Genomic DNA, 25,889 nt, shown 5'->3' on the forward strand with positions numbered 1-25,889 from the left:
TTTATACCTTTCCATTTGTCATTTAAAAACATTTTTCCCCTACAGGATAACATTCCAGAATTACAGGAGGGATTGGTAATCAATATTAGCAGTGTGCAGTTGCTAGACTCTTCTCTTACTGGAGGGCAGCCAAGTGTGAAAAGGCTTGGCTTAGATATAGCTGAGATAATGATTGAAGAGAATGATGATCCCAGAGGAATATTTTATTTCAGTGTTGCCAAGGTGAGAGCAAACTGAAAAATGTCAATGTCTCCATACTGTTGTTACTCTTGGTTAAGCTCTGAAACTGACTTCATTTGGGCATTCATATCATGGCCTGAGAAGCTGAGATATCACTAGCTCTGGGGTACACAGTGTGGTGCCCTACTTACATTTCTTCATCATCCCTGACCATTGATCACATTGGTGACCAACAACTGTTGGAGATCACCACATTGGCCACCCTTGCACTAGTTTTTTGACCATGCATGTAGCTGCTTTGCCCCACTTTTTGCACAATCAAAAGGGATGTTCATACGTTATGTTTGAGTGTACAATTTGTGTACCTGTGTACACAGATAGTTTAGCCATCCATTCATACGGTTATTCGCATCTAACATTCAGCAAGTGTATAGTCTGTGTATGTGTGTGCTCAACAGTTAAGCTGTACAAATCAACATGTGTACACTCTTTTACACAAATGTGTACATGTGGAGAGAGAGCTTGTATATGTGTTCAGTATAATATGGGAACAAACCTACAATTCAACTATGAAGTCTCTAATTAACCACTGTTTCCTGTTTTCTCGGAACCAGAAAAACTGTGGTTTGGAACTAGAGATGGAAAGATTTGCAATTTTGGTTCTCCCAGTTTCTCATTTTTCCAATCTTAAATTCAGTTCTCTACATTTCTGCAGCAGTTTGCGATTTATTTATTTATTGTACTTGTATACCACCCCATAGCCGAAGCTCTCTGGGCGGTTTACAGCAATCAAAAACATTAAAACAAATATACAATTTAAAACACATATTTTAAAAACAATTTAAAACACAATTTTAAAATTTAAAACAATATAAAAACAATTTAAAACACATGCTAAAATGCCTGAGGAAAGTCTTGACCTGGTGCCGAAAAGATAACAGTGTTGGCGCCAGGCGCACCTCATCAGTTACATCATTCCATAATTTGGGGGCCACCACTGAGAAGGCCCTCTGCCTTGTTGCCACCCTCAGAGCTTCCCTTGGAGTAGGCACCCGGAGGAGGGCCTTTGATCTTGAACGTAGTGTACGGGTGGGTTCGTATCGGGAGAGGCATTCCATCAGGTATTGTGGTCCCAAGCCGTGTAAGGCTTTATAGGTCAAAACCAGCACCTTGAATTGAGCTCGGAAACATTCTCCAGCATTTTAGTGTACATTTCTCCTAATAAATACATCTTTGTAGGGGTATTTATTTATTTATTGTATTTATATACCTCCTCATAGCCGAAGCTCTCTGGGCAGTTCACAACAATTAAAAACATTAAAAACAAGTATACAAATTTAAAACCATATCAAATTAAAACCCGTAAAAACCAATCGGCAATTTAAAAATGTGCTATTTAATGCTGTTAAAAAATGCCTGGGAGAAGAGGAAAGTCTTGGCCTGGTGCCGAAAAGATAACAGTGTTGACACCAGGCACATCTCGTCAGGGAGATAATTCCATAATTTGGGGGCCACCACTGAGAAGGTCCTCTCCCTTGTTGCCATCCTCTGAGCTTTCCTCGGAGTAGGCACCTGGAGGAGGACCTTTGATGTTGAGCTTAGTGTATGGGTGCGTTTGTGTCAAGAGAGGCATTCCATCAGGTTTTGACTAATATGCACATTTTTGCAAGCCATTTCTTGTCATATAATGTATTTTGCATGTTATTTCTGCTCATGTATTTATTTTTATGCACACCTTTCTTAATACATGCATTTTTGTATATATTGTTTGGAAGGCAGATGGCATCACAAAATTTGAATAACTGCGAATTTTGGAGGATGGCTGCGTTTAGGTTCTCATGTTGTTTTGGAAAGTGTGAATTTGATAAATTCGGCTTGAAATGTGAACTGAATTGAAATTCTTGCCCATCTTTACTTGGAACATACCAGTTTGAAAACTACCTTCAAAGCATGGTTTAATATCCTGACTTTACTATGTCAGAAATGCAGTGCACTGAATGATTGTTCTGAGGATTAATTTAAAATATTGTTTCCTTTCCAGGATATGGGTGGGACCGTAGCTGGTTATGAAGTACAACCACCAGATAATGTTTTGAAGCTACCAGTTTCTCGAAGGGCAGGAAAGTTTGGATCGATAAATCTGTATTGGGAAGCCACACCTACCACTGCTAGCCTGGAAGATTTTACCCCATCATCTGGGAACCTTACTTTTGCTGATGGACAAGTATGGAGTACTGATGGAGTATGCTGATACAAGAATTCACATACATTTTAGATTATCTTGTAGTCCTCAGTTTCTGGATTTTCATGGCCATGTTCCTTGCATGGTGGTTGCAGTTAATCATATGAAAGCCCCATTACAGGGTTTTTTCTCTCTTTGCCCACTTTTTTTAAAAGCACAATTCAATCCAAAGCTGTGGTGGGATGCCTAAGGGACACCCAAGCTGGTTGGGGAAGGGGGAGAGAATGACACAATGTTAAATCCTCCCCTCAGCTCTCAGGTGCTCCTGCTCTAGTAGCCATTAATTGGGATTAAGATGTGTTTGAATTTCACAAAATTCAAATTTGACACCAGATTTTGTATTTATTCACACTTTTTTGTCTTTTCAGCTTGGGTTTTTTCTAGCTGTTTTCTGTGGTTAAAGCAGATTTTTTTAAAAAAAGATTAACCTCAAAAATATCTATATTAATATTTTCCTCAAAATATCTATGTTAATACTGAAATTTCCCTCAAAATATTAATATTTATATTTTGAGGAAAATATCATTTTTTAAAAAAATATGAAAAAACAATATATATATATATAACAATATATATATATATATATATATATATATATTTGCAGGGGGGAAAACGAATTGGTATTTATCACAAGATCCCTTACAAAGCAGTATCGGAAGGAAGTTTGACGAAGTGAAAATCAAACCAGCACGGAAATGTAGATCCCATCCACGCTAGGGAGCAAGACTTCTCGTCACTCAAGCTATATGAAATGTGGCTCCTGGCTCCTCTTTTTTTAGGAGGCAGCTGGTGGAGCACAATATTAAGACTTCTCCCCATCCACTACTCCTGTAAAGCTGCATATCCTCATTAAAGGACTGATGCTTGGCCGCACCTATTCTCTGCAGTTCATTCGTCAGACAGCACTAGTGAAATATCAGCAGAGCTGTGTGGATTCCATACAAGTGCAGGAAAGGCACACATATGTAATCAGGCTCTGTACTTGGTGTTTGGAGAATTGTGGCTTAATTCTAAAAAAAGTTTGTAACACTTATAGCTGTGAAGATAAATGTGAAAGCGTGTGTAGGTAAAGCCAGCCAGACCAGAGGATCGATCCTTAGGACTTCAAGTCATCCTAGGGCAGGGATTCAGTGTCCTGCAAAATTCTTCACTTGTCCACATGACTACAGAAAGCAGGAAACACAGCACACAGTTTTATACAGGTTTCAAAATTAGGTGCAGAATTTTACTTCAGGGTTTTTTTTAGCACATAGTACATATACTCATTACTGTGCACTCCGAGTGATTGGGTTTATGGAGGGGGGGTGACAGGAAAAAGATACTGCTTCATTGGGGGTCCCCTTCCCTATCCTTCTGATTCATTGATGAAGTCGCAAATAAAATTGAGGAAAGTTGTTGCCAGAAACCACTTAGCTCTACTATAGTTTAGGTCCACTTTTTTTAATGCCATCTATTTCTCATATTGTATCATCTAAGTTTCTTGAGTTTCAGCGTGCAGATCATAATAATGCATGTCACTTATTTCACTGAATTTTGTTTTTTTGTCCAGGCAACAGGATTTATAGAGATCTCCATCCTAGATGATGACATTGTTGAATTTGTAGAGATGTTCACTGTCACCTTACTCAGAGTGACAGGTGGTGCCAGATTAGGGGAGGATGTGCAAGTGACTGTCACTATTCCACCAAACGACTCTCCTGTTGGAGTATTTGGGTTTGAAGAAAAGCATGTAAGTGACACTTTTGGCAATATTTGTGTGGTGCTGGCTGTATAGCTGTTGAATCATCAATTACGGAGAAATAATACTGAAGGATTCAATAAAGTTTCCATCCATCCAACCAAAAATAATTACATTTTATTTTAAAAAATGAGGAAATTAATATGTTATGTGTTACAAGCAATGTATAATGTAACTGAAGTGTATAGTTATGATTCTTGAAATGGCAGCTAACTCATCATTGGAAAGCACGAAGTTAAGAGAGATGAGAGACTTTTTTGCCCATTGTGAAATGCTTTTTTAAAAATGTTGGTACTTGCCGTTGTGGAGTACCAGCACCCTCTTTTTTTTGTTCCACTAGCAGCTATTTTGTGGTGGCAACCATGCCACTTTTGTCGATATATGAGTACCAACATCTCATTTTTTACCAAAAACAACACTGTATATGTGTTTTGAGTAAACTGAAAGTTGGCCATTGTCCTGTCAGTGCAGCATGTAGGCTGTGAGCCTCCTCCATTCTTTGTCTTGTTCTCCTGATGGGCCTAGAGGCAGTATGGTCATCCATTTCATTTCATTTAGTTTAGTTTTTACCATTTTAAAATTATTATATACTTAATTCAATCAATAATATTTCTTTAGGAACTACAAACCTAACCCTGGCCCTGAGAACAGAACTACCTGCAACATGAAACATGGCAGCCTGCTGCTGAGTTTCTCCTTCACCATCTCCTCCTCCATCACAACTTAGTACATCTCACCCCATGACCTGACTTCACATCATTGTGTTGTGTGATTTCCCTACTCCTGCCAATGATATGGAAAGGGCTTCTTCACTGATAATGAGCTGGTTTATGCAACACGGTAAAAGAAACTATGGTTTACTGAGACCACGCAAATGTGTGTGCTTGGGGAGAGGAGTTCACAGTTGTTTTGCTTGTCCCCAATCCTTTTTACTCTGGCACCGCACTGAGCTAAACCAAGTGTTGCCTGGACTGGAATTAATGTTTAACCTTTGTCTTCACTGACCACGAGCTGTAACCAAGGTTTGATCTTGGTGAAAGTTTGTGACTAGTGAGGAGAGAGCTTAACTACTAGTCCCGGTCCAGATGCCATATCAAGCCAAACCTTGGCTTAGCTCAGCAGAGCATGACAATAAAAAGGACTGGGGAAGAGCAAAGTATCTGCAATTTCCTCTCCAGGAGCTTGCACATTTGCACTGTCTTGCTAAATCAAAGCTGCCACTTTTGATTATACTCTGGGAACTTAAGCTGGTTTCATTTTTTGTAGGCAGGTTCTCCACTTTAAGACAAAGCAACAAAACCACTTGTATATTTTTGGGGGGAGGGGCAGTTTGGATTTTTCTCTCTAAATTGGATTTTAAAATAGCTTCTTTGACTTGCATGTATTCTACTGTTCAAATCCAGAGCCTGATTAGTCTATTTGTTTTGCTTTTCTCCTTACATAGCAGCTTCGCATAGACAGCTGTATTGTTAAGAGAGGCAGATAATAGCTAGGTTTTGTATTAGAGAAAGGATATTATTTCTAGGCAGGTTATTAAGATGGACATGTTTCAGATCATCATCAAGCCTGTGGTTGCTAGGAGACCATTGCACAGGAAGGACACTAGGTTGTGCCCACATGACACTGGTACATATATAATTCTTTGGGAAATGTAATAAACAGATTTAATTGGTTTCCAAATGCAGCCACTATTTCAGATGCCAAAAGAAGAAGAAAAATGAATGTTTGAAGCGAACACTATTTAGTATGTTTCTCACTTGAAACATTTAAATGAAGCAGGAAGCATGAGTCAGGAATCAGAACGTTGAGTGTAGAGAGAGAAGAGATGGTTTAGTTTCATTCTAGTGAGGCTGGTGTGTTCAAAGAAGTAGGTTCCACAGTTCCTTCCTGACACCTAGATCTGTGGTTCTAGCACTGGATCAGGAACTCTATGTGTGGTACTGAAAGGATATCAGTGTTGTCTTTGTGGGTGGCACCAATTACTTGCTGGGTGTTTGTGGCTTTCATCTTTTATCCACATTAACATTCATATCTGCACAATGTCAAGCTGCTTCTCATGTCTAAGCTTTTTCTATTTTTCTTGTTTTAGGTAATGGTAAAGGAGCCCCAGTCAACTGATGATCCTGCTGCAAAGGTATTTCTTACTGTAAGTCGGAGTCAAGGAGGCCAGGGAGAAGTTCGAATTATTTGGATACTTGAGGAAGCAGCTAAATATGATCTCACTCCTCTCAATGGGACTCTTCTCTTTGCTGAGGTATGCTTACTGCTTTCTAGCACTTCCTTTTTTCCCTTGCATGCTTGTATACATATTTACCAGTCTGTCTGAGGGTCATAGAAGGGAAAAATCAGCCTTTTATATGGGGTTCTAAACATGCCTGAAAACCGTAGCTATACTCATAGAGACAATTTATTGTTTTGTTTGTTGACCCCAAAGTGATGTATTATTGCAGTTAACCTGACTCCAAAAGTAAGAGGAAGATTTCGTCAAGAACACCTGTGGCGAGATTGGTCCGGCTTTACAATGGCCAGAGAGAAGGGCTGTAAGCTTCTCTTCCAGCTGCTGCTGTGAGCCATGGGTCATTACTGAGTCTCTTTATGAATCTAGAAAATGGAGTCTTATTTAGACACCTTCTGCTTCTCAGAAGTGCCATCTGAGAAACTAAATGTTTCTTGACAGAATTGGGGGCAGGGTGGGGTTAATTATTTATCAATTAAATATTGTAAATTTATGCTAGAGGTGCTAATTTGCTTAGAACTGAAGATACACATTTTTCTGTTAATATACCATTCTATTGCAGATGGAATCTCAGAAAACCATAGTTTTACAAGCAATTCAAGATGATCTATTGGAAGATGATGAAAATTATACAATTCAGCTGGTGTCTACTGATAACACAGAGATATCACCAATAAATGGTAAATACAAGGGGAAAAGTCCAGGGGATGTCCGAAGACTAGTGCTTCAATTACAGGGCTGCCCTAGGGGATCTAGCTGCCTTGCTCTTGTGGCAATCTCTTTGCCTATTGTTTTAAGAAGGTTACAAAGTGGCATGATTTGACAAAAGTTGAGAGAACTGGGAATCTGAGCTTGTGGATTTCATTAGAAACCCTCAGATTCTCCCCCCACCTGCCACCATTCAAAATAAAAGGCTTTTACTGACTAGTGAATTAGTGTTTATGAGTCTCCAAGGGAGAAATTGTATTATGTTGTATTGAACATATTTTCGGGGGGGGGCAAGAAATAAGGTGAAATATTTGGGTTGGGCTGTGTGGGTTGGGGGATAGCTTCTACTTTGTTGTTTAGTTTTATTGCTTGTTTTTTGATGTTTACATACTTTTATGTTTGATGTTTATATGCCTTTATTTTGTATGTCACTCAGAGTGGCCGGGTTTCCAGCCAGATGGGCGACTAATAAATCGAATAAAATAAATAAATAAATAAATAAATAAATAAATAGTGGAGAAGAGCCTTGGCTCAGTGGTAGAGCGCAAGCTTTCCATGCAGAAGGTCCTAGGTTCAATTCCCACCATCTTCAGGAAGGGCTGGGAGAGAACCCCAGAGAGTCCCTGCCGATCCGTGTAGGCAGAGCCGCCCCTAGGCACCGGGAAGCAGGGCAGTTGCCCCGGGCCCTGCACTTTGGGGAGGCCCCGCACTTGGCGATCTGCTCACCAGCTGGCTCCTCCCTCCCTGCCTGCTCGTCTTCACCATGCCAGGCAGGGCACAGTGCTTGCTTGCTCTCTTTCTCTCCGCCTGGGACAGGGGCTCGCTCACCTGCCTGCCCACCCACCATGCCGAAGCTGCCACCGCCGCCACCACCTCTCCTGCTGTGGTCAGCGAGTGGTATCTGCCCCGGGGACAGCGAACTGGGCTGGCAGTTCCACGACTGGTGCCTGCACACCTACGGCGACTTGGCCAAGATCAAGACGGTGACCCAGAGCAAATGTGGGGGGCCCCCAACTATGCTTTTGCCCCAGGCCCCGCACATACTAAGGGAGGGCCTGCATGTAGGCTATACCAAGCTAGATGGACCAATGGTCTGACTTGAGTGTAAGGCAGTTTCCTGTGTTCCTATGAAAATAAATTGAGTTGAGCTGGTTTTCAGAGCAGAAACAAGAACCTGTGTCCTGTATGCGTGTAACAAATTTCATTCTAAAATCTCAGTACTCAGTGGCATTTTTGCATTACAAACTTATTAACTGCTAAAAACTAAAGATGTCACTTGTCCCAGTCAATTAACATATAACTTACTAAAAAATAAATCAAGGATAATTGATAGAAAAAGTAGGATTGCACTGAAATTTAATTGCAGATCCAACCCAATTAATTGGATACAGCCCATTGGCATGATTGCAAATGCCTTTCAGCTCTACTATTCTATGATTCTATGGGTGTGCTTTAACTTATATTCCTGCATTGGGCGGGGGTTGACTCGATGGCCTTATAAGCCTCTTTCGTCCCTACTATTCTATTCTATGATGGCCATGCAAAAACATCTTGTCTTTTTCATATTTGTAAGCCACTTTGATTTTAATCCAAAGAGAAAATAGAATAAAGTCATATCAATGATATTTTCTTTTAAATCAGCAAACGTCTTTGTATTCACAGGTGTGGCAGTCATCACTGTACTGGGAGATCAGGACGCTTTTGGGATTGTTGGGATAGCTTCATCATCCACCCATATTCTGATTGGGGAGCCCATGGGAAAGTATAATGGGACTGCTTTTATTGGGTAGGTACATCACTGAACTCTCAGCCTTTGTTGTAAAATATTGTTGTGATCTACAAATACATGCAAACATATATTTGCCAAGAAGTAGATGCCACCCTTATTTATAAGAAGCTTTTACGATTTACAGCTTTAAGGTTTTTAAAAAAAATATCCCAACCTAATCAGAAAATCTCAAAATATTTACTACTTTCTTGTGCTGGCATGTGTAGAAATCCCAAATAATTCTAATAGTTTCAGTTCAACTCATTAGAAGATAGGATTCATGGCTGTCAAAGTAAGGACATGCACAGATATATGCAAATCCAAATAAAACATTTTTATCCCCACCATCTGGGGAAAACTTTAATATTTTAATTCATTACAGGAAGAGTCTTCACTTCTGTTTTCAATTAGCTTGGGAAATTTCAGAGTTCTTCCAGATGCCTACTTTCTCCAGCAGTCATTGTATTTTGGTGGGTAGCCAACAGGCTGGCATGCAAAATACTAGATGTCAAGTGTGCTAATCCATTCACAGAGTGCTTCTACACCAAATACACTACTTGAATCAACATGAGAGGAATAGCAATTTTGACCAGAACTCCTATAACACCTATCAATGGTGACTTCAAATACTCATGATAGCAAGTGCTTTCTGTCCGAGTATTTCCTCTTTGCTTCCCGTTTCACGGCTATGACTGTTGGAGAAGCTGATATCTTGAAGCACTCTCAAAATACCCAAGAATTCACACACTGTGCACCTGCAGATCAGATTTTGGTATGTCATGCCATAGTATGAATAAATGTTAAGACTAAAGCAAAGTCCATTTATATTTCATGATAATTCACATAAGTTCAGAGATCCAAGATATGGCTGTTCCAGGACACAGGTTTCCCGTTAAAAAGAACAGCAATAATTTTGCTGCAGCTTTATCGGGGGGGGGGGGGAATCTGCCTAAGACAGCTGCAGTGTTTGTACACTGAAGGTATGTGAGGGCAGAGCCAAAACCATAAAATTAAACTTAAAATCTGACCATGTGCCTATTATGTACAGCCTAGTACGTGGGCCAGGGATTTTTGGAGAGGTCACAGTCTCCTGGAACATAACACCACCTGATCAGAAGGAATTTGCTGAGATATCAGGATCTGTGATGATGAAAGACAGGCAGTCTTCTGCTGTTATACTGATACAGGTATGAACTACAGATTCTTTTTTCTCAGCCGAACAATCTTGAAACTCCAATGACTATATGCAAGGGGGGCATATGTGGTTATTGTGCCAGTGTAATGGCCACCTTGCCCTGTATCCACTAAGCCAAAGAGAAGAGGAGGAAACATAACACAGAGAAAATCCCCGACAAGCACAAAATTGTCAGCCATGTCCCCAAAAGTCATAGCAACTGCCATTAAGCAGGGGCTGTGCCAGTGGTGCCCACATGGCACTCTCTCACACACAGAAGGAGTCAGCAAATGTATGACAATGGGGAAAAGTCCCCAGGACACCTCTCTGCATCACAGCCTGTACAATGGCACTAGTGCCCCTACTCCATGAGTTCCACTGGCAGAGGCTGCAATAACCCCACTACTGTGGGTCCCCAGCCTCTCTGCAGACAGGGGTTTGGGTCTCCTTTTGCTGCTCACAAGCACAATGTTGGATCACAACACGTATAGGGGAGGAAGAAGAGCTGCACAATGCAGCACCCATGTAACTTGCTGGGCAGGAGGCCTACAGAGAGCAGGCAACAGCTCTCCTGGGACAAAGGTTCAAGACCCACTGAGATTGGTTGAACTGAGAGACATGGGCTTACCAGACCTTTTAGCAAAGCCCCTTCCACTGACAATCCATGTGATTATCCTCCCTGCTAGGATCACAGCAGACCTCATCTCCCCTCACATCATTTCTCCCTCATCATCCTTCCTTCCCTCCACCAACTGACTACCTCATATATCCTGACAGCAGTATCCATCTCTCTTGTATGCCCCACATGGCCTGCCTCTTCACATTCTAGATAACCTGAGTAGGGATGGGTGAGAATTCAGCTGAGTTTGGATTTAGCAGCAGAATTTTCAGTGATCCGTGTATTCTCCATCTTTGCAGAGTGATCCTGTTTGCTCTGAACTTCAGTGGCTTACCCTTGACACCTCTCTCTCTCTCTCTCTCTCTCTCTCCCCCTTCCCCTCCCTCTCCCCTCCACTTGAATAATCTAAGCTCCCAGCAAAAGGAAATAAGCCAAGTATTGCCCAAAGTATCCTTTCCAAAAGCATAAGAGCTGGTCTCTGCTTGCTAAGGTGAAAACTGACCAGCCACAGCAAAGGAGGAGGCGGCGGCAGCAAAGCTGCTTTCCTTTCCTTTATCAACATTTCCTTTCATTCTGTTTCCTGACTCCTAACTGAGCAGAGCCGAGGAAGCTGTGTCAGCTGTTCCAGAGTAAATATAAGAGAACCAGCTCTCGAAGAGTGAGCTAACAAAGAGAGTGAACAGGGAATGCTAACAGGAGTTTGACAGGGGAGGTCTCTATTTTTTTTCTTGTATGGTGCACCACATACCAGTGGGACTCTGCTATTTACCGTGAAGGAGGACAGGACAAAGCACATGTCTTTACAATACAAGTAGAAAGAAAGAAGCAAAAGGCAGTAGAGACTATGGACGGGAAGGACACTCCAGTGGCAGTGACTTGCAAGGCGCGTGCAATGGTTGCTTTCTTGCCTGAGAACTACATGGTGTACACATGCAACAAGTGCAAGCTGGTGGTGCTGTTGGGAAAAAAAATGAGAGGTCTGGAAAGGCAGGTGGCCACAAGAGTATAAGAGAAGTTCTTAGATAAAACACTGGAATAACAACAGCAAACAGAAGTATAGGAGGTGGAAGAATAACAGCAAGTTGAAGTAGAAGAGGAGACTGTTGTGGAGAGCAACAATGAACTGGAGGAAACTCCATGGAAAAGGTGACAGGAGTAGAAGATCTGGAAGACACCCTTCACTGGTGTAACGACGGAACCGCTTACAGGCACTGGAGGATGAGACTAGAGGACAGTTGGCAGGGAAAGAATTAAAGGAGACCCCACATGACAGCGAGTGAGAGGCTGAAGCTCAGTCAAGCAGAGGCAATGAAACCATGCCCCACGACAAGAAGAAGAGAAGAGCAGTAGTAGTGAGAGACTCCCTACTGCGTGGGATTGAAACCCATGTATGCAGTGAAGATCCATGGACTTGCCAGATATGCTATCTCCTTGGAGGATGGATTAGAGATGTGACGGAAGGGTTGCCATCACTCATAAAGCCCACTGACAGGTATCCATTTCTTCTCATCCATATGGGAACGAATGATACTGCTAAGTGGAGCTACGAAGAAATTGTGTCAGAATTTGAAGCTCTGGAAAGGAAACTCAAGAACTTTGAGGCCCAGGTAGTTTTCTCATCCATCCTTCCAGTGCTTAGAAGAGGAGTAGAAAGGGAAAGAAAAGTACTCCGGGTGAATGACTGGCTACAAAAGTGGTGCCGATGCAAGAGATTTGGATTCTGGGACCATGGGCTATGCTTCCTGGAAGATGGACTACTGGCAAGTGATGGGTTGCACCTCACAGGGACCGGGAAGAATGTCTTTGCCACAGCATGGAGAACTTCGAGAGCTTTAAACTGAATCTTAATGGGGAGGGAGACTTAAACTTGGTGGTAACGACTAACAAAGGCTTGTGCACGGTAAGAGGAACTGAGGGAACAGCTCTAATGGGGCCCAGTAATAGTCTTCATAAAAATGTAGGAAGGAAGCCAGGCCGTAAATCACATGCTCTTTGATGTCTGTATACTAATGCCCAGAGTATGGGAAACAAAAAGCACGAACTTGAACTCTTAATACAGGAGAGTAAATACAACTTGAAAGGTATAACTGAAACTTGGTGGAATGACTCCCATGACTGGGATACAGCAATTGAAATATATGAATTCTACAAAAAAGAATAGAAGGCACAGAAATGGAAGTGGAGTTGCGCTATATGTTAAAAATATATATCCCTGCACAGAAATATAGGGGATTGAGCTTGCTTGCTCCACCGAGAGTATCTGGATTAAAATTAATGGGGCAAGGAATAAAAGGAACATGGTGGTTGGAGTCTACTACTGACCACCCAATCAAGAAGAAGACAAGGATGAAACTTTTGCAAAGCAAATTGCCACTGTTTCAAGGAGGCATGATGGGGAACTTGAATTACCCTGACATCTGTTGGGAAACAAATTCTGTCAAACACGGCCCCTCCAAGAAATTCCTGACTTGTATTGGAGATAACTTCCTCCTACAGGAAGTAGAGGAAGCAATTAGAGGATCAGGTATTCTTGACTTGATTCTAACAAATAGAGATGACTTCGTGGATGAAGTGCCAATTACGGGAACTCTGGGGGAAGGTGACCACACTATACTTGAGTTCTTGATTTTAAAGGACGCAAAAACTGAGAGTAAGTATATGCATACCCTGAGCTTCAGGAAAGCTGATTTTTATAAACTCAAAAGAAGTAAGGTTCCATGGCAAGTGACCCTAATGAGAAAAGGAGCCCAAGATGGGTGGGAGTTTCTAAGAAAGGAAATTCTAAAGCCAACAATGGCAAACAATTCCATCAAGAAAAAAGAGGGAAGGCAGAGGAAGAAGCCAATGTGCTTCACAGAAAGCTTAGAAATGACCTGAAAACAAAAAAGGACACATATCTTGGGATTGTTGTTGATCACAAGCTGAATATGAGTGAACAGTGTGCTGTGGCTGCAAAAAGGCAAATGCTATTGTAGGCTGCATTAACAGAAGTATAGTTTCCAAATCGTGTGAAGTACTGATTCCCCTCTATTTGGCAATGGTTAGGCCTCATCTTGAGTACTGTATCCAATTCTGAACACCGTATTTTGAGAAGGATGCAGACAAACTGGAACAGGTTTCAGAGGAGGGCAACAAAGATGATCAGGGGACTGGAAACAAAGCCCTGTGAGGACAGACTGAAAGAACTGGGCATTTTAGCCTTGAAAAGAGAAGACTGAGGGGAGATATGATAGCACTGTTCAAGTACTTGAAAGGTTGTCACACAGAAGAGGGACAGAATCTCTTCTCTATCATTCCAATGTGCAGGACATGGAATATTGTGCTCAAGTTGCAGGAAGCCAGATTTTGACTGAACATCAGGAATAACTTGCTAACTGTTAGAGCAGTAAGACAATGGAACCAATTACCTAGGCAGGTGGTGGGCTCTCCAGCACTGGAGGCATTCAAGAGGCAGCTGGACAGCCATCTATCAGGTATGCTTTAATTTGGATTCCTGCATTGAGCAAGGAGTTGTACTTGATGGCCTTATAGGCCCCTTCCAATTCTACAATTCTTTGTTGCTCTGTGCCTTCAAGTCGATTATGACTTATGGCGACCCTATGAATCAGTGACCTCCAATAGCATCTGTCATGAACCAACCTGTTCAGATCTTGTAAGTTCAGGTCTGTGGCTTCCTTTATGGAATCAATTCATCTCTTGTTTGGTCTTCTTCTTTTTCTACTCCCTTCTGTTATTCCCAGCATTATTGTCTTTTCTTGTGATCTACGATTCTAAGATTATATCATTCTGTGAACATATATGGCAAAGTGAAAGCCTTCATTGCACAGCATCCGTGATGGAATAGATCCTAACAGGAGCAGGGAGACACATGTGTGGTGGGGTTGCCAGGCAGTGGTACTCCTGGGCCTTGAACAGTTGATCTACAACAGGATATCTGATACAGTGTTCCCAAGGTAGGAACACCTACACCTGTTGCATAACTGTCTTATCATGGAGCTTGCAAGGGTACAAGAGCTTGCTGAAGCATGAAGGTTGGCAAACCCACACAGCAGAGTTTGTGTCTGGAGTCTCAAGGTGAGGGATTTATAAAAAAAAATTTGGTTACATTTATACCTTGCGTTTCCATTAAAAACCCGACCAAGGTGGCTCACAATAGCATCCACAACAAAAATGCACCTATTAGGGAACTAGAAAGAGAAGTGATAACAATGTGCTCAAGTCCTCATATGTGTTTTGGAGACAGGCTGTTTTGTTCAATGTGCTTGTTTTTTATGCAATGCTCCCTTTTTTTCATAGCTCCCCTCATCAGAATTTGCCCTTATGAGCTCTAAGGGTGCATGACCAGAGAGATACAGCTCCATACTGTGTACCCTGTAATCAGGATGATGGTCTTCATTTGTGGAGTTTATATACTGTAGTGGTGTGCTGTGACTGGGTGCTGACTTACATAATATCCTATACTATTTCATTGTGATGTGTGGTGTATAACAACAATAATAATACGGGTGGGTTGTGGCCTGGAGGAGTATAGGATACCGCACGTGTGCTTCTCTGTGCTGCCTCAGTCCAATGACTCTGCTGCATTTTAACTATTCCACAGATATATCTTTGACATAGTGGATGCACCAGCAGCATGTTCTGTCACCATATCGCAGATGTTGTGCCAGCATATCTTTCTTGACAGTGGCCTATCTGATGTTACACCATCATTGTAAGGCTTCTGCCACATCTTATAGCCCCTTAACTGCTATACCTCAAGTATATATCTGTGCCCTTAGCATCCCATGTTGGTTAGATTCTGTATCTTGATTCATGTTAAACAGCTTCCCCTTCCAGGTGAACATTACAAAATCCTTTTCAGGTTGGTCTGTTTGCTTTTCTTTAGGCTCTAGATGATGATCTCCCTGAGGAAAAGCATCACTATCAGTTTCAGCTAAGTGGTATCAGTGATGGAGGAACCATAAATGAGTCTGCCAGCACAGCAAACATCACCATGGCTGCTAGTGATTTTCCCTATGGGCAGTTTGCATTCTCCCAGGAACTAGTGCAGACAAGCGAAGAAGAAAAATGGGTATGTGGCGTTTAAATACTGAATTATTAGAATAGCTATTCATTATTTGAAGTCCAGGTTGGGCTTAATGCCAAGCCATATGCTACAAAAAATTTCCCCAAAAAGGCATTGTAATAAAATTCATTCTGCATTTGTGTTTTAATCCTGTTTTAATTTAGTACTCAATTATTTGTTAATTAGTTAAACTGAAGGCAGGTGCCAGTAGATTCTTTAAAACAATGTCCCCCTTTTGTACATGAAGAAGGTTTTTCATACATAGAATAGGGGTGGAACTCCAAGTGTTGGTTGCCTAATTTTTTCTATGTAAGGAACCTGAAGGACTGCCTTGACCCATATCCTAGATCACTGCAATAAGCTGGTGAAGCCCCCCTGACTGTCCCACAGGAGGCACGCATTTGCTTAGTTTCTACTTAGACCAAGGTTTTCAGTGTAGTGGCACCAGCACTTTCAAATGCACTTTCTGTTGAAATTAGATAGGCACCTACAATTTTGATGTTTTGTCATTCATTTGTTCCATGAAGAATTTTTAGAGAATTAAGTGTATTAATTGGTCATTTGCTTTTGTGCGTTGTGACTTTTTGATGTTTTAATCATAATTTGTTGATCTTTTTTAAAAAAAAGGGTTTTATGCATATACAAGGAGAACAAAAGTGACAAATATCAAACAAACAAACCCCAAAACAAAAACAAGAAGGAGAGAACAACAGCCAATTATATATATACACACATACAGTTTTTGTCCCATGGGTATGTAATCAGAAGTAATCTATATTGCATTTTATTCATGTATCTTAAATTTCTAAGGAAGCCACAGACTGCTGTTGAGGAAGGTTCACACCGTTAGCATATACAATAAGGTTCCACCACATAATGTGAAAAACATCCAGAATTTCAATTCCCTGTAGAGACTGAACGTTATGAGTGATTTTTTTTTCTAAGTTGGCAGTATTACACACATTACCATACCAAGTTTCAGTGTCTAACCGATGCAATGTTTTCCATCTGGGCAATAGTCTGTCTCACAGCAACCAGTAAAAACATTACAAAGTCCTTAATTATGTTTTCCTGTTCAAATATAGACAGTAAAAAGTTGTGGAGTACATTGTAAAGGTTCCTCAATAATATTTCAGATTTCCTTGAACACTTGTTCCCAGAACAGCTTTCTGTGAGGACACTTCCACAAAGGTGGTAATATATACTTGTAGCACCACATTTGTGCCATCATATTGGTGCTATATTAGCCATCATGTGTGACTGTTGAATTTGAGTTCTGTTCCTGTAAGGTGATTTGTTGATGTTTTAATGAATTTTATTGTACTTACTTGTTTAATTTGGTTTATGCTGCCACAATGTTTTATTATGTGCTGGCAGTTTATAAATACCTTTATAAATTAATCAAAAATAAAAGGTTTCCTCCCATACATTATTTATTTTATTATTTTATTTTTATTAAATTTATATCCCTCCCACCCAAAAGGAGCCCACAGTGGCAAACAAGTAATATAACACTAAAAACTAATTATCTTAAAACCAATTTGTAAAAAAAAATAATTTAATTTTTTTAAAAAACAATTTCAATACAGATAAAGACTGGGAGAGGAATGGAGAGGATATGCAGCCACCCAGCAAACACTGGCTGCAGGTCAGAATTGGTCCAGTTACACACCATTTTCCAACACCATCTACGCAACAGTTACTCACTTCAGAATAAAGGAAGCTTAGCAGGCCTGAATGTTAGACTTTCTCTAGAAACTATTACAAATCCCCAGAGAACATAAAAAAATAAATCTAGTTCTGTGCATAGGATGCCATAAGCTCACATGCAGTGTGTCTTTATATTGATAAATTTTTTTGGTGGCTTAAGGCAATAAATTCTCATTTTATGCTCCAGATTAGTGCAACAAATGTGCCAACCAAAGTGGCATTTTTCTACTCAGAAAGTTTCCACTGTCTACCAAAAATCCAGTCCCAGAGTCAGTGCCAGCATCAAGGGTCAGCATGGTTGGGCTGACAGGGTCGGCTCCAGGCATGCCAGGGCCCTTGGGCATCAGCTTGCCCTGGGCCCCAGCATGTGTGTGTGTGCATGCGCCCCCCCACCCCACCTGCCTGTCTCCTGTCTTTTACTATTGCCCTTAACAAAGATGGCGGCCGCAGTTTCCCTAAGGGGATGACGCCTCCGGCGCCATCTTTGTTGATGGCACGTGTGTGTGCTATGTGCGCACTTCTCTGCCATCAACTAAGATGCTGGCAGGGGCTTCAGTACCTTAGGGAAACCATGGCCACCATCTTCATTAAGGGCAATGGTAAAAGACAGGAGACAGGTAGGTTGGGGGGCATGGGGGCCCACGGATCACGGAAGGGGAGTGGAGGGGTGGCTGAGGGCCCCCCTGTAGCTCCAGGGGCCTTCAGGCCAGTGCCCCACCTGGCCGTCCTTTAGAACCGGCCCTGGTTGGGCATCTGCTGGGGGGCCACACCTCCAGCATAGGGCCCACTGACAAAAACCCTCCTGGACCTGCTCCTTCTCTTCACCATTGCAACCTGCTTGTTCACCTGCCTCTCACTCTGGCCCAGACAATAATGGTGGTGAGAAGGAGGATTCAGTGATAGAAGGGAGTCCATGGAGGGTGCCTTGCTCAAGGACTCTCTAGAACCTGAATCTAGCACAGCCCAGAGCGAAACCAGTTGATGTAATCCATTAAGACAACTACTGTTTGTCCTTAAGAGAGACACTAGAATTATGTGACAAGTTGATAGGGTAGGGCTGTTGCTCAGCGGAAGAGCATCTGCTTTGAATGCAAAAGGTCCCAGGTTCAGTCCCCGGCATCTCCAGGAAGGGCTGGAAGACACTCCTATTTGAAACCCTGGAGAGCTGCTGCTAGTCAGTGTAGGCAATACTTAGCTAAATGGACCAATATTTTGACTTGTTATATGTCAGCTTCTGTTATTATTTCCTGCACTTCTTCTCTTGAGAGTCCAGAGAGACTTAACAATAACAATAAACCATACAATATACAGCTTACAATAATAATCAACATTTCTACTTATTAGATGCAGCAGTTTGTACAGGCTTGTGAAAATAATGTCACCGGAGCCTTTGTTTTCCACAGGCTAATATTACAGTTGTCCGTTCACATGGATATTATGGGCAAATTCGCCTCTGGTGTCAGGCATTGAATCGAACTGCAGTTGAAGGCATGGATTTTACTGTCATGTTGAGAGAGCTTATTTTCGAACCTAAGGAGACTATCAAAACTATTTATGCTGAAATCCATGATGATGACCTTCCTGAAGGTCCTGAAGAGTTTTCAATAGAAATCACAAAAGCTGAACTACTTGGAAGGTAAAAATCAATTTCATTGTATGGGAGAAGATCAGCCATAGCAACAAATGTGCTTATGTGGTAAAAAACATTTGGCAAAGCTGGATATCTTACTTGATTTTATGTTCTGGACTCAACAGTACATTTCGAAATGGAAATTAGTGACTGGGCCTAAAAATGAATTCATTGTCCCCCCCCCCCTACAATTTACACTTGGCCTACTAATCTAGATTGCAAACCAGGATCAAATTCAGTCTCATTCTCATGGCATGAAACCATGGTTTGCCATGCAGTTATGTCTGAACTAAGCCAATTTGTAGTAGAACAAAAATAGGGATACACAGGAATCTGAGTTATTGTCTAATTTCTTTATATTTCCCTTCACATACTTTTGCAAGTGGATTTGATTTTACGATAAAAGAAAATGGACTACAAGTTGACCAGCCCCCTGAGATAGGAAATGCCTCAGTAATAAGAATCATTATATCAAAAAGTGACAATGCAGAGGGAATAATTGAATTTGATCCACTTTATACAAGTCTACAAGGTAGGTGAAAATTGGCATCTTATGGCATTATAGAGAGAATATGAATTACTTCATCATTGTTAATGATGATCTCAGAACGTGATGTGAAGGCAGATGATAGAGCATCCTCTCTGGACCTAAGCAGGTCTGATTCTGATCAGTGCTAAGGTGACATATATATATATATGTGTGTGTGTGTGTGTGTGTGTATATATGTGTATATATATGTATATATATGTGTGTATATATGTATATATATGTGTGTATATATGTATGTATATATGTGTATGTATGTATGTATATATGTGTATGTATGTATGTATATATGTGTATGTATGTATGTATATGTGTATGTATGTATGTATATGTGTATATGTATATATGTGTATATGTATATATGTATGTATGTATATATATATATGTGTGTGTGTATATATATATATGTGTGTGTGTGTGTATATGTATATGTGTATATGTATATATGTATATATGTATATATGTATATATATATATATATATATATATATGTATGTATGTATGTATGTGTATATATATATACATATGTATGTGTATATATATATATATGTGTGTGTGTATATATATATATATATATGTATGTATATATATATATATATATATATAAAAAAAAATTAGGTTAAAAGTAGTACATTAGTGCCAAGAAATAAAAGCACTGCAGCTGTTCACAAGTTAAGTCTACAAAGAATCTTGATGTTTAATTGTATGCCTGAAAACTCTTTGCTATGGTCTTTAAATTTTAGTTGCATAATTGCTCAGTTCCCAAGTATAGTGATGGTATCGCTTATACAGAAACAGGCTTCTGCACACACATTATCTACTAGGGCAGGAGCCATACAAAATTTATTTATTTATTTATTTAATTGCACTTTTAAACCGCCCTATAGCAACAAGCTCTCAGGGCGGTGTACAACAAGATAAAACCACATTTAAAATACGAACAAGTGTGGATTACAGTATACAATTATAAAAACATATTTAAAAACAAAATTAGAATACAAATTAAAATAAAAATTACAATTACAGTTTAAGTTTAAAATTAAAATTAAAATTAAGCTTAAAATGCCTGGGCAAAGAGGTAGGTTTTTACCTGGCGCCGAAAAGATAACAAAGAAGGTGCCAGGCGTATCTTATCTGGGAGGGCGTTCCATAAAATCTGTGCTATGTGCATGTTTCCTGGTGTTGGACTATCATATCTACCACTTAAGTCTGTATCTACATCCTTTCTGGTCCCCCAAACACATGTTGCCATAATCAGACCATTAACCCTTTTCCAACTTGAATTATCTGTTTGTAAGAATATTAATGTAGGAGATGGGGCCAAATCCCAAGTCATCTAATAGCTGTGGTTAGTCAGGTGCACATATAGGTAGCTCACTAGAACTGGTCCCTATATATGCCATGCAGTTAGTCATTTAAGTACCTGAAGGGCTGTCACATAGAGGAGGGTACAGATTTGTTCACTGCTGCCCCAGAGGGTAGGACTAGGTCTAATGGTTTTAAGTTGCAGGAGCGTAGATTCAGATTGGACATTAGGAGGAACTTCTTGACAGTAAGGGCGGTTCGGCAATGGAACCGACTGCCTAGGGAGGTGGTGGGATCCCCTTCACTGGATGTCTTCAAGCAGAGGCTGGACAGCTATCTGCAGGAGATGCTCTAGCTGAGGATTTCCTGCTGTGAGCAGGGGGTTGGACTCGATGGCCTACAACTCTATGATTCTATGATTCTATGATTGAACAACTGAAGTTATTATATGATTCTTGAAGAATTTTCAGGACTCTTTATGAATTGGAAGTCTAAACAAACATTCAGGATATTTTTTTACAATAGGTATTAGTTGATCCTCTCAGCTTTGCTACTCCCCCAATTACCCTGACTCACCGTCAAGCAGCCCGCAGCGCTCCCCCTGAAGGTATGCGCCGGGCTTTCAGCATATTCCTTCATTGTGCTGCACGGACCAGCTAGTAATCAGCTTTACATAATCCTGCTTCCCTTGTATATACTTTCTAGTCCCACCTGCAACTGATTGCTCTGTCATCAACAGCCTTATATGCATCCACAATGGTCAAGTTCCCCCCTCCCCACCCCCACACTAAAGCAGTCCATTGATAATCAAGAGGCAGCATCAACTCTGTCCACCTGGGCCTTGAGCCTTGCCTTATATGGACTTCATGTTCCCTGTCCTTCAGTTTGCGACTTTCACCTGTTTCTTCTTCCTGTGCCTTTCCAACTTGCTAAGTTAATAGGCATGGATGCCAGACCTGAGACAACTTCCATTGCTAACTTGTGTTCCATTCCCCAATGCATTGCATCTTCCTGAAGATGGGGCTGTCACTTCTGAGTAAAGAACATAGCAAAGCGAATGTCAGAAGGGCCGAAAGCATTTTGTACATAATGTGGTAAAACTGGGTCATTTGTTATTCAAAGCATTTATACTCTGCTTCTTAGCTGGAAAGGCCCCCAAAAGGTCTTAAAGATCAATGAAAATAATTCATTCACTGCCCCCTGGCTTACAATCTTAAAAGACATAATCCAAAAGGAAAAGTTTGCTGATGACATTAAATTGTTCAGGGTTGTTAAAACAAAAAGGGATTGCGAAGAGCTCCAAAAAGACCTCTCCAAACTGAGTGAATGGGCAGAAAAATGGCAAATGCAATTCAATATAAACAAGTGTAAAATTATGCATATTGGAGCAAAAAATCTGAATTTCACATATACGCTCATGGGGTCTGAACTGGCGGTGACCGACCAGGAGAGAGACCTCGGGGTTGTAGTGGACAGCACGATGAAAATGTCGACCCAGTGTGCGGCAGCTGTGAAAAAGGCAAATTCCATGCTAGCGATAATTAGGAAAGGTATTGAAAATAAAACAGCCGATATAATGCCATTGTATAAATCTATGGTGCGGCCGCATTTGGAATACTGTGTACAGTTCTGGTCGCCTCATCTCAAAAAGGATATTCTAGAGTTGGAAAAGGTTCAGAAGAGGGCAACCAGAATGATCAAGGGGATGGAGCGACTCCCTTACGAGGAAAGGTTGCAGCATTTGGGGCTTTTTAGTTTAGAGAAAAGGCGGGTCAGAGGAGACATGATAGAAGTGTATAAAATTATGCATGGCATTGAGAAAGTGGATAGAGAAAAGTTCTTCTCCCTCTCTCATAATACTAGAACTCGTGGACATTCAAAGAAGCTGAATGTTGGAAGATTCAGGACAGACAAAAGGAAGTACTTCTTTACTCAGCGCATAGTTAAACTATGGAATTTGCTCCCACAAGATGCAGTAATGGCCACCAGCTTGGATGGCTTTAAAAGAAGATTAGACAAATTCATGGAGGACAGGGCTATCAATGGCTACTAGCCATGATGGCTGTGCTCTGCCACCCTAGTCAGAGGCAGCATGCTTCTGAAAACCAGTTGCCGGAAGCCTCAGGAGGGGAGAGTGTTCTTGCACTCGGGTCCTACTTGCGGGCTTCCCCCAGGCACCTGGTTGGCCACTGTGAGAACAGGATGCTGGACTAGATGGGCCACTGGCCTGATCCAGCAGGCTCTTCTTATGTTCTTAAGGGGATGGGGAGAGTTGAGGAAAACAAGCAAACTCAGGCACCAAAGTCTGGATGTTACAAGGTTCTTATAGTACTGGCTCAGACAGAAACAGGCTGTTCACAGAGAAATAGCCTGAGAACTTGATCTTCCTGGAAGTGACTCTAATGCAGCCAGACATTGTTGCCCTTACAGGGCAGGGCCTTGGTGTAGCTTGAATCTGTTGTGACAGTTAGTCTTCCAGGCATCCAGGTGATACCATCACCCACAGAGCAGATGCTTCTACTGCAGTTCCTTGCAGGGCATTGTCTGGGGGATGGGGGAGGAGTCCAGCCCAATCTAGCTGGTGGGAGCAGCAGCAAGTAGAGATGGCAGTCCCTTACTCTATGCTGCATCTGGAAAACAAAGCCTTTATATGGATATTTGTGGGTTAAATAGCTTATGTCAAATATAAAAATAAGAAACGAGACCTCCTGTATGATTCTTTGCCCCATGGTTCAAACAAGTGGAAATTATCCATTTTCAAGGATGTGTGCAATACCCTTTTTGCAATTCTAGTTTTATCCCAGTGATGATATTTGTAGGTAGATTCCTAATATTTCCTGAATCCCTCCTATATGTGTGAGCTCGTTAAAAATCAGGTGGTCATATGCAAGCATGCAGTTTAGAAAGCAACATTCTTTCATTTTGAATTCCTTTTCTTGTAGTGGAAGAAGATGTTGGGGTGATAATGATTCCAGTAGTGAGAAAACGTGGGAGTTATGGCTATGTGACTGCAGATTTCACATCTAGAAGTATTTCAGCGCTTCCTGGTGGCGTTGACTACATTATAGCAAATAATTCAGTCATTTTTCATCATGGCCAAAACCAGAGTTTTATCAGTGTCTTAATTATAGATGATGATGAAAGGTAATGATATTAAATACTTCTTTGCATTTTTAATTCATTAGCCAAAAACTGTTCAATTATGCTTCACGCTACTGTACGTGATATGAAAATTGACAAGGCAATCACAAAAATATGAGAATATCTTTTGCTGCTGGAAAAGTGATCTAAATTTTCACCTGTGTAGCATGTATTGAGCAAGTGTAAAATAGAAGATAGTTTTTATCTTAGACTGCACTCTTGTTTCCTGTAAATTTATTGTATGAAGTAATTAAAATTATATGTTTCTATGTATCTGTTAAATAAACTGCAATTACATATATAAATGCAGATCATACACCGGTAGGTACTTTCGTTTGCTTTTGTCTATAATGTAAATACTACCCCAAAATTAATCTTGAATATATGCAAATGTTCTGGCAAATTTGGGAAGGGCCGTAGCTCAGTGGTAGAGCATCTGCTTTGCATGCAGTAGGTCCCAGGTTCAGTCCCCTCTGTCTCCAGGTAGGGTTGGGAGAGATTCCTGCCTGAAAGCTTGGAATGCTACCACCAGTTAGTGTAGACAATACCAAGCTGGATTGACCAATGATCTGACTGAGTATAAGGCATTTCCTATGTTCCTACATTTCTAGCATTCATTTTTTTTTATTCTTCTGTGGAGAGGTCATGTTTGGTTGATCTTTTCTATTGTCTCTGAAACAGAGAATATGCTGAGCAGTTTGAAATCCAGCTAATAAATTCCAGCGGGGGAGCGGTACTCGGGCTCCACCTAGTGACCCAGATAACTATTGCTAAAAGTGACTCTCCACATGGGACTGTCCGATTCCTCAACCAAAGCCGAATGATTCTTCCTAATCCTAATGTGTTAGTGACGCTGTCCTTGGTGCTGGAAAGAACTGGAGGATTGGTAGGAGAGTCTCAGGTATGTCTGTCTTATTTATTAAATTGGTTTTGGGTGGATTCTTACTGTAGGAATACATATTCCTATGGAACTAATGAGATGAAATTAATACTCCCTCATTTTCTATAAGATTGTGTTCTATAAAATTGTAAACCAGAATACATAGGAGTAATTTCTGGACTATGCATTTACTGAATGTGGTAAGATTTAGGGAATCCTTCTTGTTCAGAAGCAGTTTTGGAGTGGTAGTGGTGGCCGATGGAGGCTGGTGACTCCCATGTCAGTGGGGCAGTGAATCTGCCCCGGGATTTTAGTCCGAACTTTCAAGGAGTTGTCCAAGGTGCTGAAGCTTCAGCTCCTTAGAGAACTCCTTGAAAGTTCAGACTAAAACCCAGAGCAGATTCAATGCCTTACTGACATTGGTGTTGCCACGTTCCACAGGTGGTGGCCCTCAGTTGCCTTTGCAAAACCCATTGTAGCAGGAAGAGTCATGCTGATAACTGTGTTCAGTAGGAGATTCTGAACTGCACCAGCATTAGCTCTGAGTGGACTGGAAATAATCTATCCCTCAAATTTTATTCCACCCTCCCAAGTGAGTATTGCCCAAAGAAAGTGGCTTTCTTAAACTTATATTCCCTCAGTCATAAAAGTGACAAATGAATATTAGTCTAAAGGAGATTTGTTTGCTTATGTTTGCTAATATGTGCTTTGATAATAAAGAGATAAGAATACATTATTCCAGTATAATTTCATAATGAAAGTTTGATTATCCTAAGGCCAGTTTTAGTAGATATGGTGCATCCTGAAGCCCCTCAACCCGGCATATCTGCGAGGAGGGTTGTACCCTTAGATTCTGGATTCTGAAATTACATGCTGTCTGTGGCAGTATGTCTTTGGCTTGCTCCTATTTAATGGTCAGAAGGTGTCATTTGAAAGCCTAAGACAT

The 25,889-nt window shown here is 41.0% G+C and overlaps 1 protein-coding gene across 14 annotated transcripts in view; it reads left to right on the forward strand.

Annotated features, from left to right (window-relative positions):
• ADGRV1 (adhesion G protein-coupled receptor V1) overlaps window positions 1-25,889 on the forward strand; it is a 432,032-nt gene that overhangs the window by 158,309 nt on the left and 247,834 nt on the right. For 13 of the 14 annotated variants that reach the window (XM_061622198.1, XM_061622202.1, XM_061622203.1 and 10 more), the window contains 12 exons: window positions 46-222; window positions 2,222-2,422; window positions 3,972-4,151; window positions 6,250-6,414; window positions 6,959-7,076; window positions 8,767-8,890; window positions 9,921-10,059; window positions 15,551-15,736; window positions 18,844-19,076; window positions 19,454-19,602; window positions 23,865-24,066; window positions 24,745-24,964. In XM_061622198.1, the coding sequence (XP_061478182.1) occupies window positions 46-222; window positions 2,222-2,422; window positions 3,972-4,151; window positions 6,250-6,414; window positions 6,959-7,076; window positions 8,767-8,890; window positions 9,921-10,059; window positions 15,551-15,736; window positions 18,844-19,076; window positions 19,454-19,602; window positions 23,865-24,066; window positions 24,745-24,964 (2,094 nt within the window). The remainder of the gene's footprint in view (window positions 1-45; window positions 223-2,221; window positions 2,423-3,971; window positions 4,152-6,249; window positions 6,415-6,958; window positions 7,077-8,766; window positions 8,891-9,920; window positions 10,060-15,550; window positions 15,737-18,843; window positions 19,077-19,453; window positions 19,603-23,864; window positions 24,067-24,744; window positions 24,965-25,889) is intronic. The other variant, XM_061622197.1, reaches the window with a different exon arrangement.

The sequence above is a fragment of the Rhineura floridana genome, chromosome 1 (genome assembly GCF_030035675.1).
Source record: "Rhineura floridana isolate rRhiFlo1 chromosome 1, rRhiFlo1.hap2, whole genome shotgun sequence".
Classification (NCBI taxonomy): domain Eukaryota; kingdom Metazoa; phylum Chordata; class Lepidosauria; order Squamata; family Rhineuridae; genus Rhineura; species Rhineura floridana.